Below are 16,793 nucleotides of genomic sequence, written 5' to 3' on the forward strand. Positions count from 1 at the left end.
TTTTACCAGACTATAATTATAATTACAAATAATTTTTTTTTAAATAAGAACCCCAATTATTAGAGCTTACCATTGGAGGAGTATAATTTAATTAACAAACCAAAACTTCTTATTTTGTAAAAGTACATTTTCTAATATTACAAAAATATAAGAGTCTCAAAATAATAGTCTCCCAATGGAGATGCCCTTATGTGAGTTTGATGACTGCATGCACCCAAGTTATTTTAAAATGGTGTCATACTTGCTTCTTGTGTGGTCCTTGTCTTATGTTGAGTTTGATTTTTACATAATTTTACAACCATTTCAATATCCACTGGAAAATTTTTATTATATTTTTTAAATATAAAAATTTATTAACATGAGACTGAGATTAGAAGAAAAATATGTAGAATTCTCGACTATGTTGACCTTGAACCCTGCATAAACATATCCTAATTATTAGCTAATTTAAATAAAACATAACAAATACCAAATAATTAGATTCTTAATGTTAATTTATGCTTAAAACATACCTATGACTTTGATACTGAGTCAAATATATTGATCCAAAGTTTGCCATCTACAAAAACAAAGCACATAAATTAATAAGACACAAAAGCACCTTTAAAAAGTCGAGACAAAATTACAGCATTTAACATTCTAATCTCGCAAAAATGTTCAAAAATTAGGAATGTTTAGTTGTTTGTATAAATTCATATCAACGGTTATTATTTTAAAGAACGTCTAACGACTTAGCAAATCCAAAGAACCGATAGCACATTTTTGGTTCGGGTGGTTAATATTCAATCTCTGCAATACTTCTCTGTCCAAATCCTCGCTGCACAATCAAACCATAATATGTTGTGACCTGCCTAAATCATCCCTGCAATAGCATCCCCCAACATCAAAACACTACATCCCTCAAATCTTTTTTTTTGACATATTAACAAGAAATTTATAAGTGTGGAGATTGATTGGTGTAAATCATAATAGGAAGCAAAGAAACATAAGCATATGCGCGCTCATGCCATTTTATACAAATAGAGGTGAGTAATATTAATACTCTTAACTTCTCATCTGCTTTATAAATTGAACATAAACTATTTAATAAAAAACAATAACAGAATAATATAGAAAATGATAACTCATACAGGTTCTGTGATTCTTACAGAATTCATGGCTTTATTCAAAAATAATTCATCCCTTCATACTCTTAAACCTATACTTAGAAAATTGAGACCACCCTGCAAATTAGCATATGTTATAATCTCTATGTACAAAGGTTTAAACTTATGACCTTAAATTAGGAGACGGCTAACGTAAGTATACATAAAATCCATACTCTTTAATTGATGGAGAAGAGAAGTTACACAGAGAGGCAGGGGCAGATCCAGGAAGAAATTTGATATGGGGCATAATTAATAATATTAAATTTCTATTTTAAAATATTTAATAAATATAACTTTCCATCTTTTTATATATTTAAAAATTATTTTATTTTTTGGTTTTAAAATATATTCAATTTCACATTACATATATTTAAATGAAATTCATATCAAACATATATTACATAAGGATTTTGTGCAGTATATTAACTTTTAAATCGCCATTTCTCGCAACTATAATCTCTAACTCTAAAACACGTAGGAAAATTTTGAAAAATCAGAAATAATACACAATATAACCTTTCATAATCACGCTAAAATTTATAAAATATAGATAAATAGTATATCAAATCAAAGGTCCAATGATGAAAGTCCAAATCTACATTTAAAATATTAAAAACTAATATATAGTATTGTAGAAATGTTTAGAAGTTACATGGAAGAGTTATATTATGAATTCATATGATTAATTTGTGTACAAAATCATTTATTTATATAGATTTCAACTATATATATATATATATATTAGATAAATTAAAATATATTATACTAATTAACTAGTTTTACAATACTTTTTAAATTTAAATGTAAGTATAATTTGGAGTAGAAAAAAATATTAACATGTTAGTAGACATTACAAAAAGAACATTGGTTCTAGGAAAAAAAGGAATCGAATGCATGGGACACCTAGGTAACAATTAAGCTGTGTAACTAAACTAACCAAGTGTATTAGATAATTTTTAATAAGTAGCATGAGGCACGTGCCCCACTCCATCACTACATAGATCCGCCTCTGCGGCTCCTTAGGCTTCTCAAGCTATGTTTACTATAAAACCTACATAAACACATTGTAGTTGTTATCTTATTTAAATAAAATCTAACAAAGAACAAATAATTATAAATAAAAAGAGAGACATAGATTAAACGGAACATACTGACATGCATATAACAATCTGGAAAAAAAAATTTAACAAAGAACACAAGAAGCTAATAGGTTTTGGTTTTAGAGTATAATAGATTTGATAGTTTTTGTTGAGTTGAAAATACTTCAATATTTATACAACAAAAGAAGTCGTTTAAAATGTAAGTTGCTAAGATTTTGTAAATTAGAATATTTCTAAATTGTTTAGATTATGTTAACTATCTGAAATTTTGGTGTAAATTGTCAAATATGTTTTTTTAATTAACCACATATATATATTTCTAGAAGATATTCTAAGATTGAATTTTCCTAATAGTAACAATATAATTTTAATGTTATAAGGGAAGAAATAAAGTATGATGTGCTAATTATGTGGGTTAATTTTCTTTGCTTTAAGTGTAGTACCTTCTTTGATGTCAGTCTCAAGGTAGCTGCGTTGAGAGATCCGGTAAATGGCCAATGGGATGTTCCCAAAGTGAAGGAACTGTTTCCCCCTTGTGATGCTAACCGAATTCTAGCAATGAAGATAACGGAAGGCCAAGAGGATCGATTTATCTGGCCTTACAATAAAGCTGGAACCTACACAGTCAAAAGTGAATATTGTCTGTTAAGAACCTTACCAACTCTTTATAAGAAGCCACCAGAGGAGGTGATTCGATCAAACAAGTTGATAGACAGGTTTTCACCCAGGGTATCAATCTCTATGCAGTTGTAGTACAAAGGGTTATCATTCCGAATGGTTGTCTATTGCTAGCAGGAAGGATAAGATCAGAACAATACAAGTCAAGCCAAGCAGATAGGGTTTTGATTCTAACAATCCTAAAATAAATAAAGAAAAGAATATGAACAAAGAAACCACACGACCTAAGCACTCGATGCAAGCAATCGAGTACAGGATCGAGTGGGGTGATCGAGTAAGCAAGTGGGATATGAACAGCTCGAGATATCACTCGATACAGGTTATCGTGTACCTGATCGGGTAAGTGGTCGAGTAGGTAAAGAAAATGTAAACAAATAAAATACAAAAGTTCCTAAGGATGGGGTAATCAAATCCTAAGTATTCTTGACCAATACAGATGCCTTACATGCCTCAAGCAATTATTTCCTAGACAATGAATCTCTAAAACCTTGTCACCACACTCTCGCACTAGCAACAATCAACCTTGAACACATCACCACACTCTCGCACTAGCAATATGAACAAGCAGATATTAAGATCGATTCATTATTGTCAGTAAACTCGAACTCATCTAATTTCTTACTTAGAGCCAAGTAAACCTCTAGCATTGGCTAAATCAAGCATTTTATCTACTCCTTTTGGCCTGTAGCATTGGTAAACGCCCTAGATCTAATCTCAACCTCTCGGTCTATTGACAGCATTAAGAACACCAAACTAGAAGGAAATCTATCAATCATTTACAATCAAACTAAGGCATCCTAACCGATCAAGAACACAAAATCATCTATCCCATCTCTAGAAACTTTACTACACTACTCGGACATGATAACAAGAAATAAAGCAACGAAAATGAATGAAAATTGCATTGTATTAAAAGATAAAGTAGAGTAGAAAGAGTACAAGATAGAAATCTAATAAAACTACAAAATAAAAATGCAAAACAAAAAGGAAAATGTTTGAGTAGCTCAGTTCTCTCACAGAAGCTCTCGCTCTCTGGTTTGAGGGTCTGCGGCGTGCTTGTTTGCGAGCTAGGAGAGGAGGGGGTTTATATATGGAAACCCTTTTGACGTAGCTTCCCAGACCTGCCCGATGGTCTACTCGATGGGGTACACGAGGGTGTAGTCGGGTTACTCCTCGGGTGGATCTTCGGGTTGCTCTTCGTGATCTTGGATCCTCCTCGATCGTGTTGGGGTTCGGACTTATTCTTGCAGCTCGATGGCTCCTTCGGATACATGCTCGAGTTGTCCTTGTTTTTCCCCATTCTTGGCTCTTTAGCACCTGTTTTCATCCAAAATATGCAAATGCAGAAATGCAACACCCTAAATGGTCTAAAAGTGAATTCCTACAGTTAATGGCCTAAAAATGCTAAGTTAGAGGTATGAACAATGCAAAATATGGACAAAAAAGATGCTAAAAACATATAAATTAGAGAGTTATCAGACCCCCAAACTTAAATCTTGCTAGTAAGAGGGCACGGTTTGAAAGTGGGGACTCATAACCTTAAGATGCTAAGCTAAGGATTCAAGCTATAGTCCTTAAAGATAGTTTAATGGTGCTAACATCAATCAACATACTTACAAATATTTTTCTATGCTTATTACCATGCATCGGTCTAGCTCAACCTCCAACTAAAGATAAAGAACATCTCTTTCACATTCAATTAGGTGTTTGGCGAGTTATTGCAAATGGAAGGTGAATAAAGCTCAATCGGTTTCAAGGGTAATGCTTTTTAGTAAGGTGGTTTCAAGCAAATTCTTTGGGTGGTTTTCTCTCAAAAGAAGGAATGTTAGACAGTTGTGAAAACTATCTAAGACTGAGAACAATTTGGGCATACAAAGCTTAACTATTGATGATCTACCCTTTTTTCATTCACTTTTTATTTTATTTTTTATTTAAACCCCCTAGAATCAAACTACCCACACCTTTGATTTTAACTCTTTTTTTTGCTCCCTAAGGTTTAGATTTTAAAACTTCTAGCTCTCCCTTTTTTTGTATTCTTTCTTTGCTAAACTCCTAATATGAATATATATTTTTTTCTTTTTTTCTAGGGGACTATAGCAAGATCTTTTTCTCTTTTTTTTTTTTTTACTTAGAGACTTAGAGCTAACTGATTCTAACCTTAGGGACTTTTTCTTCTCTTTTTTTTTTTAACAACCCAACCCTAAATAAACATTCTAACCACCTATCTTTCAAAACCGAATCTATTAGCTAGTTTAAATTCTAACTTAGCTAAATCAAGAGGCAGTTCTTTGTCGTTCTCAATACTCTCAAGGTTTCACAACCTATAGCACAATGAAAGAGGCCTCACTCAACAAATCACAACAAGGTTTAAAAGAAAGGTTTGGGTTCATGGGTAGGACAAATGAATCGGGTTAAACGAAAAGATTAGTAAAAATGGAGTGCTAACCCGAGTTTAGAGTTACCATGAGCAAGTATTCAAGTTCCATAAGCAAAACAATTAAAGTTCAAATTAAATCCAATAATATAGAGATGTTCTAATGTTCAAGCAAGGGGAGGAAGCATTCAAACGACACAAGGGTCTAAGCAAAGATTTTTCATTTTTTACCAAAGATTGATCTAGCAACAATGAACTGTGATTAAGGGCTATATATAACTTCAATCCTAAGGTTTTATTTAAACAAGGTGGTTTTAATCATTGTCCCCTAAGATGCATATGCAACAATCCTATATGAAACAAACTAGACTCAATCCTAATATGTAAATGCAACTACATGAATACTCTTTTTTTATTTTTTTTTTTAAATTTCAAATTTTTTGGGGTTTTTAATGCACATAGATGCAGACTCAAATGAATAAAACTAGCATGCAAAAATTTGAAATAATAAAAATAAGAAAATAAAACACAATGTTAAATACATTCTAGGACCCTCCCCCAAACTTAAATTACACAGTCCCTGTGTAAATAAAAGTTGGAAAAGAATCCAAGAATCACACAAAATGAATTAAACTAAATGCAATGATATATATACAAGGGTTGGATGAATTGATACCTCATGAATTGGAGAAGAAGGAGGTTGCAGCAGCCTCCATACTCGCCAACGTGTAGCCAGGATCGTCTCCGGCTTCAGCATGTGCCGGTGTTTGCTCGTCTGAGAAAATGCGCACGGACGACTTACTCGGACCAGCGTCCGAGGGGTTGATCGAGGGTGGGATCGCGTAGCTCATCGGGTAGGACATCGGGTAATATGACGGAAATGGCGGAAGAGGTCCAGAATGATCACCCGTGTATCCACTAGCAGGATGCATGGTGTATGGCATCATAAATGGCATCTGGTAAGGCGGAGGGAAGATACCTGCGTACTCACCCGATTGGGTGCTCGATGGGTGCATCGGATAGTTCATCGTGTATCCCATCGGGTTGGTTGTCGGGTAAGCGTCAGAATGGCTTCTCCGCGATGCTTCAGGTCGAGTGATGTTCTCCTCAGCTTGGGGCGCGTATGATGATGCTCTGTAAGGGTCTGGAGGTGGCAGTCCTCGAGTTCCTCCTAGCGGTCCGCTTCTCCCCATCCAAGTTGGTGCTTGTGCCGTGGTAGGAGCTGAGGCATAGCTTGCCTTGTCTTGCAACTCCTTGATTTAATCTCCCATTGTCTTCACCGAACCAGCAAGATCTTTTACCTTCTTCGCCAAGAACTTGTTCATCCTCTTCAGCCCGCCGATCCTCTTGTGAGCTTCCCTCATTCCAACCGGTTGCTTTTGAGAGCATACATACTCCTCAAAATTGAATTCCTCCAAGCTATCTCCTTGTCTCTGCCCGGTCTCCTCTCTCTTCTCAGCTTCGTACTCCTCCTCCGGGTTGTACAGCTCTTCCAACGGTGGTGCGAAGTCAATGTTTTTTCCCAGCCAAAGCTTGGTGCATATGACATTAGGCAGGACCATTTGAGCAGCTCTGGCGGTTGGATGGACAAACTTGAACAGCATCATGTCGTTAGGCCTCTCATGGGCCAAAAATCTCGCCAGCACGAGGTAATCCGCTTCCAGCCATCTTGGTTCGTGCACAATTCCCTTCAAGGGCACATCGCATGCCACTAGGATCGGTGTGACTAGCCCCCCCAATGGAGATCTCTCCGCCTCCTTCTCTTCTTTTCACGGCCCATGATTTCAGATAGAGGAATTGATCGAGTAGTACAAACACCATGCTAGTATCTGAAACATCTCTAACTAGTGGTGTACCATCCCTAGCATTGTCCAAAACTCCACACAGTGTTATGTCTAACAGCTTGAGCTCATGATCATTCACATTCCCAGTCTCTTTTCTAGCAAAAAGAGTGCATGCAAGGAACTTGTGAAAATACCTCAAAACAGGGCTCCTTATTTGAGCGAATTTGGAGCTTGTGGACTTGTAGGGGAGCTTGTCTCCTATTGTCAGCCATAGGGACCTCATTTCATCCTTTCTACCCTCCATTTCGTCTCCACTACCAGCTTTGAAACCATACAGTTTCTCCATCTCTTTGAAACTGAGTCGGTAGTCCTTGTTCCTTACGGAGAAGGTGATGAACCCGATCCCCCCATCGAGTAGTAGGGTCGGGTGGTCCTCAAAATAATGCAGCTTCAAGGTCGAAAGGAAATGGACCGTCTCCTCCTCATATGCTTCGAGGTGGGCTCGCATCATATGGCCCAAGTGGCACATATCGAACAGAAACTCAACATCCCTAGCGATGCCCAACATCTTCATGGTCTCGCGGTGAGGGTATCGGGTACCAACAAAGCTCATCTTCCGGAAGAGTTTGAATAGTCTTGCCGGAGTGTCCACCTCTTTCTGCTTCAGCCTCCGCGAGGCTTGGCGTGTTCTTTCTCTCTGCTCCTCTTCTCTCTCTCGGTCCTCCTCCTCTTCCTGTTGATCCTCTTCCTCAACTGCTCTCTCAACTACCCTTTCAGCCTTCTCTGAAGCCGGTCTCTTCCCCCTTGCAACCGCAGCTCTGCTCCTTGATAGAGAGGTTTGGATCTCCCCTTGCTCTTCTCCTCTAGCATTAGAATCGACCTCCATGGGGTCGGTAAGGGTCTTTTCGGACGTAGACAGGTCCCTACGTCGAGGAGAACGGCAAACATCACTCGCCATTGGACTCGGTGAGCGAACTCGGGGGCCTACTCGATCGGTTACACGAGTTTTGGATCGGGTGGTGGATCGGGTTGAGCATCGGGTTGGGGAGGTAAAACGTCCAGCCAACGGTTGGGAATGTGGAACGTTTCCTCTCCCTTGAGACTCTCGAACTTTGACGGCATCACCTCCGGTTGTAGCAGCGGTGGAGGTTGATCTTCTTCCCTTCCTTTGGTAGGTTTTAGCGATTGGCTTCATGTTTGAATCCTTGAGAGAAAGAAGGCTAGGTCTCGAGGTTAATAGGTTAGTCTCAAAGAAATCGAATAAAGCTTGAGATTAAGAGAGAATAGAAACTTATGGAAACTAAAAAGCTTTAGAGTAGAGAAAAGACTTATCGGTGGTAATGGGGAAGAAGAGTCTCGAAACCCTTAAATAGGCTAGGGTTTGGTTGGTGGGCTTCACCGAGAGTGGGCTTCCTTGTGGAATTCGGACTTCACTCGCCACCCGAGCAGAGACACGATCAGGCGCGTCGAGTACGGTGTCGGGTTGACCCTCGGGTTCCCCAATTTTTCTCTTTTCAATTTTCCATTTTTTTTTTTATAAATTTGCAAAAAGAGAAAAATAAATAAAACAAATAAACTAAAATTTAAAAGATACCTTTGGGGCTTCCTCCCAACTGAGCTTGTTTAAAGTCACTAAGCTTGACTCTTCATGCTACTTAAGCATGAGATCCAGGTGGAAAAGGTTTTGGAATCTTTTCCACAATAGCAGGCTGGTTCAACAGATTTTCCAGGTTTTGTCCAGGTTCTAAGGCAAATGTGGTGTTGACCTCTTCAAGATGTTGCACCTTCCTTTGTTTGATCTTTGTAGAGAAAACTTGACCATCAATGGTTGGCCTCTTAATCCCTTTCTTCACATCAAACTCCATCTTCAAATGCTCACCATGCTCTATTCTGATCTTACCTTTTTCACCTCTATCACAACACCAATTGTTGCCAAGAATGGTCTCCCTAGAATCAGTGGATCATCTGGTTTTTTGTCCATATCAAGGATCATGAAGTTGGTAGGCACTTCCAATCTTCCAATCTTGAGAGGCAGATTTTCCAGGATTCCAATCGGATGCCTCACTGTTCTATCAGCCATAACCATATACAGTTTACTTGGTTTAAAATCAGTGAATTCCACCTTGTTGGCAACTGACAGCGGCATAATGCTAACTGAAGCTCTAAGGTCACATAAACAATTCTTGAATATTCGAAGTCCTATCAAACACGGCAAAGTGAAAGAACCCGGATCTTCTAATTTTTCCTCAATCCGCAGATCAGGATCCAAGCACACTCCACTCCTGAGAATCTCAAACCCAATCTCTTTGACAGCTTCTTTAACCTCATCCTCCAATCGAGCTGTTTCCTTGGCAGCTTCCTCCTGAAGTTCGTGTGGGGGCAAAAGCTTAGGTGGTGGAGCTTTACGCTTAGCCATTCGCTCTGCAAGCACCTCCAACTGGATGTTAAGTGCGGCATTGAACCTTTCTTCTAATTCCCCTTCTTTTGGTGCAGGTGGCTGAGGCTGATCTCTTGTTTCAACATCTATTCAATGCATCATCCGATCAACTCCATCGTGTAGGTCATCGGGTTCCACTTCGGGTTGTTCTTCAGTTTGTGATTCTCGAACTAGTGCTCGATCATCGACTCGATCAGTCTCCTCGGGTGAGGGCTTGGGTTCATACTCGGATATATAGTACTTAGCCTCATTTTTCATTGGGTGTTCCACATCCTCCCCATCTTGATCATCACTGTCCCCAGTGAGGTAGTCCTCATAGTCATCATCAAGAAAGATGGCTTGAGCAGTTGCATAATCCTTGGGGTTTTGAACAGTCTTACCTGGGAGTTGGTTGATCTTGGGAGCTGGTTGGTTGTTGTGGTGGCCTTCCAGGTATCGAACCTTTGTGTTGAATGATTCGTACTTGGCATTGAGATCATTGTATCCTGAATCAATCTTGTTGCTCATCTCCGTGAACCGTTTCGCGATGTCCATAGAAGTTGTAGCCTGATTCTGAATCATTTGCTGAATGAGACCGCGTAACTCAGCTTCTTGTGATTGGTTTGGTGGACGTTGTGGTTGTTGGAATCCAGGTGGTTGGTTGTAGGTTCCAGAGTATTGTTGCTTAGGTGCATAGCCTTGGTTGTACTGGACAAAAGGCTTCTGTTGGACCTGGTTCCCTTGAATTGCAGATGGGTAAGTTTGGTCCTGAGGATTCGCAACATTCGGGTTCCGATAAGACAGATTCGGATTCATCTTGAAGTTGTTGTACCCNTTGAGAGGCAGATTTTCCAGGATTCCAATCGGATGCCTCACTGTTCTATCAGCCATAACCATATACAGTTTACTTGGTTTAAAATCAGTGAATTCCACCTTGTTGGCAACTGACAGCGGCATAATGCTAACTGAAGCTCTAAGGTCACATAAACAATTCTTGAATATTCGAAGTCCTATCAAACACGGCAAAGTGAAAGAACCCGGATCTTCTAATTTTTCCTCAATCCGCAGATCAGGATCCAAGCACACTCCACTCCTGAGAATCTCAAACCCAATCTCTTTGACAGCTTCTTTAACCTCATCCTCCAATCGAGCTGTTTCCTTGGCAGCTTCCTCCTGAAGTTCGTGTGGGGGCAAAAGCTTAGGTGGTGGAGCTTTACGCTTAGCCATTCGCTCTGCAAGCACCTCCAACTGGATGTTAAGTGCGGCATTGAACCTTTCTTCTAATTCCCCTTCTTTTGGTGCAGGTGGCTGAGGCTGATCTCTTGTTTCAACATCTATTCAATGCATCATCCGATCAACTCCATCGTGTAGGTCATCGGGTTCCACTTCGGGTTGTTCTTCAGTTTGTGATTCTCGAACTAGTGCTCGATCATCAACTCGATCAGTCTCCTCGGGTGAAGGCTTGGGTTCATACTCGGATATATAGTACTTAGCCTCATTTTTCATTGGGTGTTCCACATCCTCCCCATCTTGATCATCACTGTCCCCAGTGAGGTAGTCCTCATAGTCATCATCAAGAAAGATGGCTTGAGCAGTTGCATAATCCTTGGGGTTTTGAACAGTCTTACCTGGGAGTTGGTTGATCTTGGGAGCTGGTTGGTTGTTGTGGTGGCCTTCCAGGTATCGAACCTTTGTGTTGAATGATTCGTACTTGGCATTGAGATCATTGTATCCTGAATCAATCTTGTTGCTCATCTCCGTGAACCGTTTCGCGATGTCCATAGAAGTTGTAGCCTGATTCTGAATCATTTGCTGAATGAGACCGCGTAACTCAGCTTCTTGTGATTGGTTTGGTGGACGTTGTGGTTGTTGGAATCCAGGTGGTTGGTTGTAGGTTCCAGAGTATTGTTGCTTAGGTGCATAGCCTTGGTTGTACTGGACAAAAGGCTTCTGTTGGACCTGGTTCCCTTGAATTGCAGATGGGTAAGTTTGGTCCTGAGGATTCGCAACATTCGGGTTCCGATAAGACAGATTCGGATTCATCTTGAAGTTGTTGTACCCTCTGTTGTAACCTCCTTGGTTGTTGATGTAGTTAACATCCTCTAGCTGCATAGTCTCCCCATCTTGTTGTAGAAACTGCTCTTCCTCTGATATAGCATGAACATGCTTCTGCTGGTTGAGGAGCTGATCGAGCTTGTCATTGAGGGCTTTCATGTCCCTCTTGTACTTGGCATCTTCCTCTCATGTAGATCGCACAGAGCGATCATATTCCTCATTGTAGTTGCCATCAGATTGAGCCAAGTTCTCCACTAGGTCTCAACCTTCATCAACATCCTTGTTGAGGAAGTTACCATGACTTGCGGTGTCCAGCAACATCCGTATCTTGGGGACCACTCCTCTGTAAAGTGTTCTCAGCAGTAAAGCATTACTGAAGCCGTGATGTGGACAACGAGTAGTGTATCACTTGAAACGTTCCCAAGCTTCATTGAATGTTTCATTGTTCTTCTGTACAAAGCCGGAAATGTCATTTCTCAGCCTTGCGGTTCTGGAGTTGGAGAAGAATTTGGCCAGGAATGCCTTCTTGCACGCTTCCCATGTGGTGATGGACTCCTTAGGGAGCGATTTCTCCCAGATGTGTGCTTTGTCTCCCAAAGAGAATGGAAAAAGCCTGAGTTTGAAGCCATCCTCACTAACTCCATTGATCTTTGTGAGGCTACAGACTTGCCCGATGGTCTACTCGATGGGGTACACGAGGGTGTAGTTGGGTTACTCCTCGGGTGGATCTTCGGGTTGCTCTTCATGCTCTTGGATCCTCCTCGATCGTGTTGGGGTTCGGACTTGTTCTTGCAGCTCGATGGCTCCTTCGGGTACATGCTCGAGTTATCCTTGTTTTTCCCCATTTTTGGCTCTTTAGCACCTGTTTTCATCCAAAATATGCAAATGCAGAAATGCAACACCCTAAATGGTCTAAAAGTGAATTTCTATAGTTAATGGCCTAAAAATGCTAAGTTAGAGGTATGAACAATGCAAAATATGGACAAAAAAGGATGCTAAAAACATATAAATTAGAGAGTTATCACAAGTTAAAGGCAATGGTTTGGAGCTTAAAAACGGTCCCCAAAGTAAAAGCATTCTTGTGGAGAATGCTCTCTGGTGCTTTAGCGGTAGCAGATAGACTGGCATCACGGGGAATTGCAATAGACTTGCGTTGTCTGGTATGTGGTTCCCAAACTGAGACGATATGACATACGCTTTTCTGCTGTCATGTAGCTCGTCAGGTTTCCGCTCTAGCGAATATACCGGCCCCTGTGGGGGGTTTCTTGGAGATCAATGTTGAGAACAATTGGGGGCATCTCACGGAGGTGATACAAAATTCAGGAGTACGAGAGGAGATCAGGAAGGTTATCCCATGGCTGTTATGGAGCATCTGGAAGTACATAAATACAGTGGTGTTTCAAGGCAAACAGGGTGAGGTACAGGAAGTCGTTACAAAGGCATTCCAAGATGCTTTGCAGTGGACAGAAGAACAGCAGAAGGATGATCAGCTTGACTTCAAAAGGAATAGCGGAGGTGAGACAGTGAAGCTCCAATGGAGTAGACCCCCTCATGGCGTCGTAAAGTGTAATGTTGCCCTCTCATGGATAAACTCCTCTTCTATATTTGGTGGTGCTTGGATAGTGAGAGATGACGGAGATCAGGTGGTCTTTCATGCGTGAGAAGCCTTCTCGCGTACGGACTCGATATGTGGGGCGGGTTTAAGATGTGTGTTGTGGACAGTGAATGCCTTAAGGAACCTAAATGTGGAGAGGCTAATTATAGCCATTGATAGTGCCCAGGTAGTGGAAGCGATCACTAATCCCCAAGAGTGGCCTCGCTTTTGCTTCATGTTACAGGAAATTCATCAGGTCTATGCTGGTTTTGATACGTGAGAGTGTCAACAAGTGGGGCGGTCGGCGAATCGAGTGGCTTCAGCTATTGCTAGGAGTGTGACATTGGATGGGCGGTTTCAGTCATATTTGGCTTTAGGAGGTCCCTCGTGGCTCCACGACCAGATTATTGCAGAAGAATAAAGTGTTCGGTTGGACGTTTCACTACAGCTCACAGTGGTTGGAGAGCGATTTGGCTTCATCATCAACGATTTGCAGTGTTTCTTCCTTTGCTTCTCTGTTTTTCTTCTCCTTTTGGGATACTTTGTTTTCTTTTTCCGTTGTATTATCAGACGACAAAAAAAAAAAAAGTGTACTACCTAATTACGTGGGTAGATTTGTTTAGATCTAATGGCATATACGTCAAGAAAAAAGGCTTGTCGAGTCTTTAAAAGACTTAGAGTTTTCTCTCCAAACCTAAACCAAGTTAAATCGAGCAATTTCGAAACAAACCGAACGACCAACAATTTAGTGGTGTTGACTCATACCCTTCTTGGTGTCGATGGTCACCCATCCTAAATTTGAGTTCGAGATTTTACAGGACCATGAAGATGCAGAGAAAGAGATTCTGAATGCAGCCCCAAATGTGGCTCGTGTGAGCATTCAGCTTAGTCTCAAAAGGTCCTCTAGTATAGACACACTTAATTTGACATAGAATTGCTTTGAATTGAGTGACACAGACAAGTGTTTATGCAATTTGTGTGTTAATTTTTTTTATTGTATGCGTTATTAATGTTTTGTAGGATTATAAACACTTTGAATCTGTTTTTCTGGTTTTTATCTCTCTTATTTAATCCTTTGTAATTTTTGCAGCAACTCCTACGACTTCACTAACTGATGATCGTTGTGGAGATGGAGACTATAGGGTTGTCACTGAATGGTATGTTCTTGTTTCTTCTCACTTTTGTGTATTTCTTCTTTATCAACCGATTTGAAAGTTAGACTGAAAATGGTTTTGGTTTGTTATTGTTGTGCAATGAGAGGATGTTTGAGAGTTAGATTGATAATGGTTTTGGTGTGTTTGGTTGTTGCTTGTATAACAAGTTCTCTGATTTTCTACAAAAATTGGCTTAGAAACTTGTCTAGAATTTTACTGTTGGAGAGATAAATTTTACTTAATCTTAAAAAGTTTTTAGCTTAAGAATTTGTATTTTTATAATTAAAATATTGTTAACAAACTTGTTAAAAAAATTACCATTGTATATGACCTAAGTTTCAAAAAAATTTATGATATCATGTTTACTCTTATTTCAGTATATATAAAGTGTTAGACCCAATATTGAAAGATTTGGTATTATTATCTGATGATCATTCAAATAAATGTAACACACGAAAGAGACATGCCACATTGCCATTCCGAAGAGCGTTGCATGCTCCGGTTTATTAGCTAGTTTCAACTTTCATCAAACAATATTCTTCGTAACGTCTTGGATAAATAATTTCAAAGCAGATTGAGAAGATCCACCATCCGATAACGCCACGTGACATTTCTCACTCATCTCCATCACTCTTTTCCTCACGTCACTATCCTGCTCCATCAGACATCTGATACCACTCTCTATCTCCTCTGCCGTCACCATGACCGTGGCGGCTCCCACCATCTGATCGCCTCGCCAATACTTTCTTATCCTCACGGCTAAGCCAAGCTCCTCCACCATCATGAAAGCGTTGAACTTCTGCTCTGCGTATAACGGCCATGGTGCCATCGGAACACCGAACCAAAGACTCTCGAGGATCGAATTCCACCCGCCCTGAGTGACAAAACCTCCGATCGCCGGCTTAGCTAGCACGGCCACCTGTGGCGCCCATCCAATCACATTTCCTATATCCTTTGTCCGATCTAAGAAACCTTCCGGGAGAATCTCTTCAAGATTCTTGAATTCTCCGGGAAGTTCCTTTCCTATATCGGGAGATGCACGGCGGAGAGACCACAAGAAACGGTGACCACTTCGCTCAAGGGCAGTAGCGATTTCTCTTGCTTGTTCCTCACGAAAGCCTCCAACACTTCCGAAACAGAGGAACACTACCGACCTAGGTGGTTGCTCGTCAAGCCACCGTAATATCTCCGAACTTTTCTCTTCTTTGGAACTGCCAACATGGTTCTCGAGATGCAATATTGGTCCCACTGTGTAAGCACGAGGAGTATCACCACTCGAGAGGAGAGACTCCAACGCATAAGGTTCAACCTCAGCAAAAGTGTTTACCAAAAAGCCTTTCATCTCTCGGAACCTTCTCGCTTGGTTTACAAACATAGGAAGCCACTCTTTGGTTCCCAAACCGTAAGGAAGACACTTCACCGGATAAGGACGAAATAAACTCGGAACGTCCAACAAGGCTTCCGAGTCTTCAAAATCAGTTTCAGTGGCATTGTATTCCTTCTTATCGTACAATATCTGGATGTGAAGTCCAAGAGCGAGTACCCCAACGTTCGAGGTGTAAAACAAGTAACACGGAACACCAAACTCGTTAGCCACGTCTATCACCGAGGTACAGAACATGTCCACGACTAAACCAGCGAGCCTAGGCGAGTCCGGTAGCCTTGAATAGCCATCGACGAGTTTCGCAACGGCACGTTTCACCCTCGGGATGTGGTTCTCGACATGTAACTCAGTGGTTGTTTGATCTTCGCAGGAGATCACTTCGTAGTGAAGGCGGTCGTTGGATGCGGCGACGAGGGCTGAGATATAAGCGGAAGTGCTGATATCGTCAACTGAAAGAAGAGGAAGGATGATAACGGAGATAGAGAGGCGAGTTTCTCGCTCCACTAGTAGCTTCGCCATCTCCACAGTTGATCTGAGATGACCTATAACAGGATACGGTACGAAGATAAGCTCAAATTTCATTTTGTATTTCTTTTGTTGCTTTTGATTCAATCGTAAGCGATAAAGCCGATGAGAAGTTGTCTTATAAGCTTCTTTCGTTAGCTCTGTTTATAGGAATGATAAGAAGAATAAAATAATATTTTACTGGTTCCGAAGTTTCCTCCAATTTTTTTTTGCTAAGAATGTAAATATTTCATTAAAATGAAAAACAGTTAAGGTTTACAATCGATGATTATAGACCTAAGTTAATGGTCCCATGGCAAAAAGATAAAAACATGGAAGCATAAGAAAGTAACCAAAGTTTTCGGTCCATCTACTCAACCATAGCGAAAGAACTACGAGAGTAAAATGAAGCGATGACGATTTTGTTGTTCTTCCTAGATGTGTTGCAAAAAGAGAAGGGCGACTGCAAATTGTGACCGCCGGAGTTGCAGAAGACACTTAGCTCTAGAAGACTTTCAAAGGAGGCCCGAGACCGAGATGTCAACGGTAATTAAAGAACTCCAAATCATGGCTCACATTCTCTCCCCTCAAAATGTGAGTGA

At 40.4% G+C, this 16,793-nt stretch overlaps 1 protein-coding gene across 1 annotated transcript; it reads right to left on the reverse strand.

Moving 5' to 3' along the window:
• On the reverse strand, window positions 14,761–16,369 carry LOC104746622 (UDP-glycosyltransferase 71B8-like). Its single transcript, XM_010468140.2, has one exon. It carries the CDS (start codon window positions 16,267–16,269, stop codon window positions 14,830–14,832), a length of 1,440 nt encoding a protein of 479 aa, XP_010466442.1. The 5' UTR covers window positions 16,270–16,369; the 3' UTR covers window positions 14,761–14,829.

This window comes from Camelina sativa, chromosome 15 (genome assembly GCF_000633955.1).
Source record: "Camelina sativa cultivar DH55 chromosome 15, Cs, whole genome shotgun sequence".
NCBI lineage: Eukaryota > Viridiplantae > Streptophyta > Magnoliopsida > Brassicales > Brassicaceae > Camelina > Camelina sativa.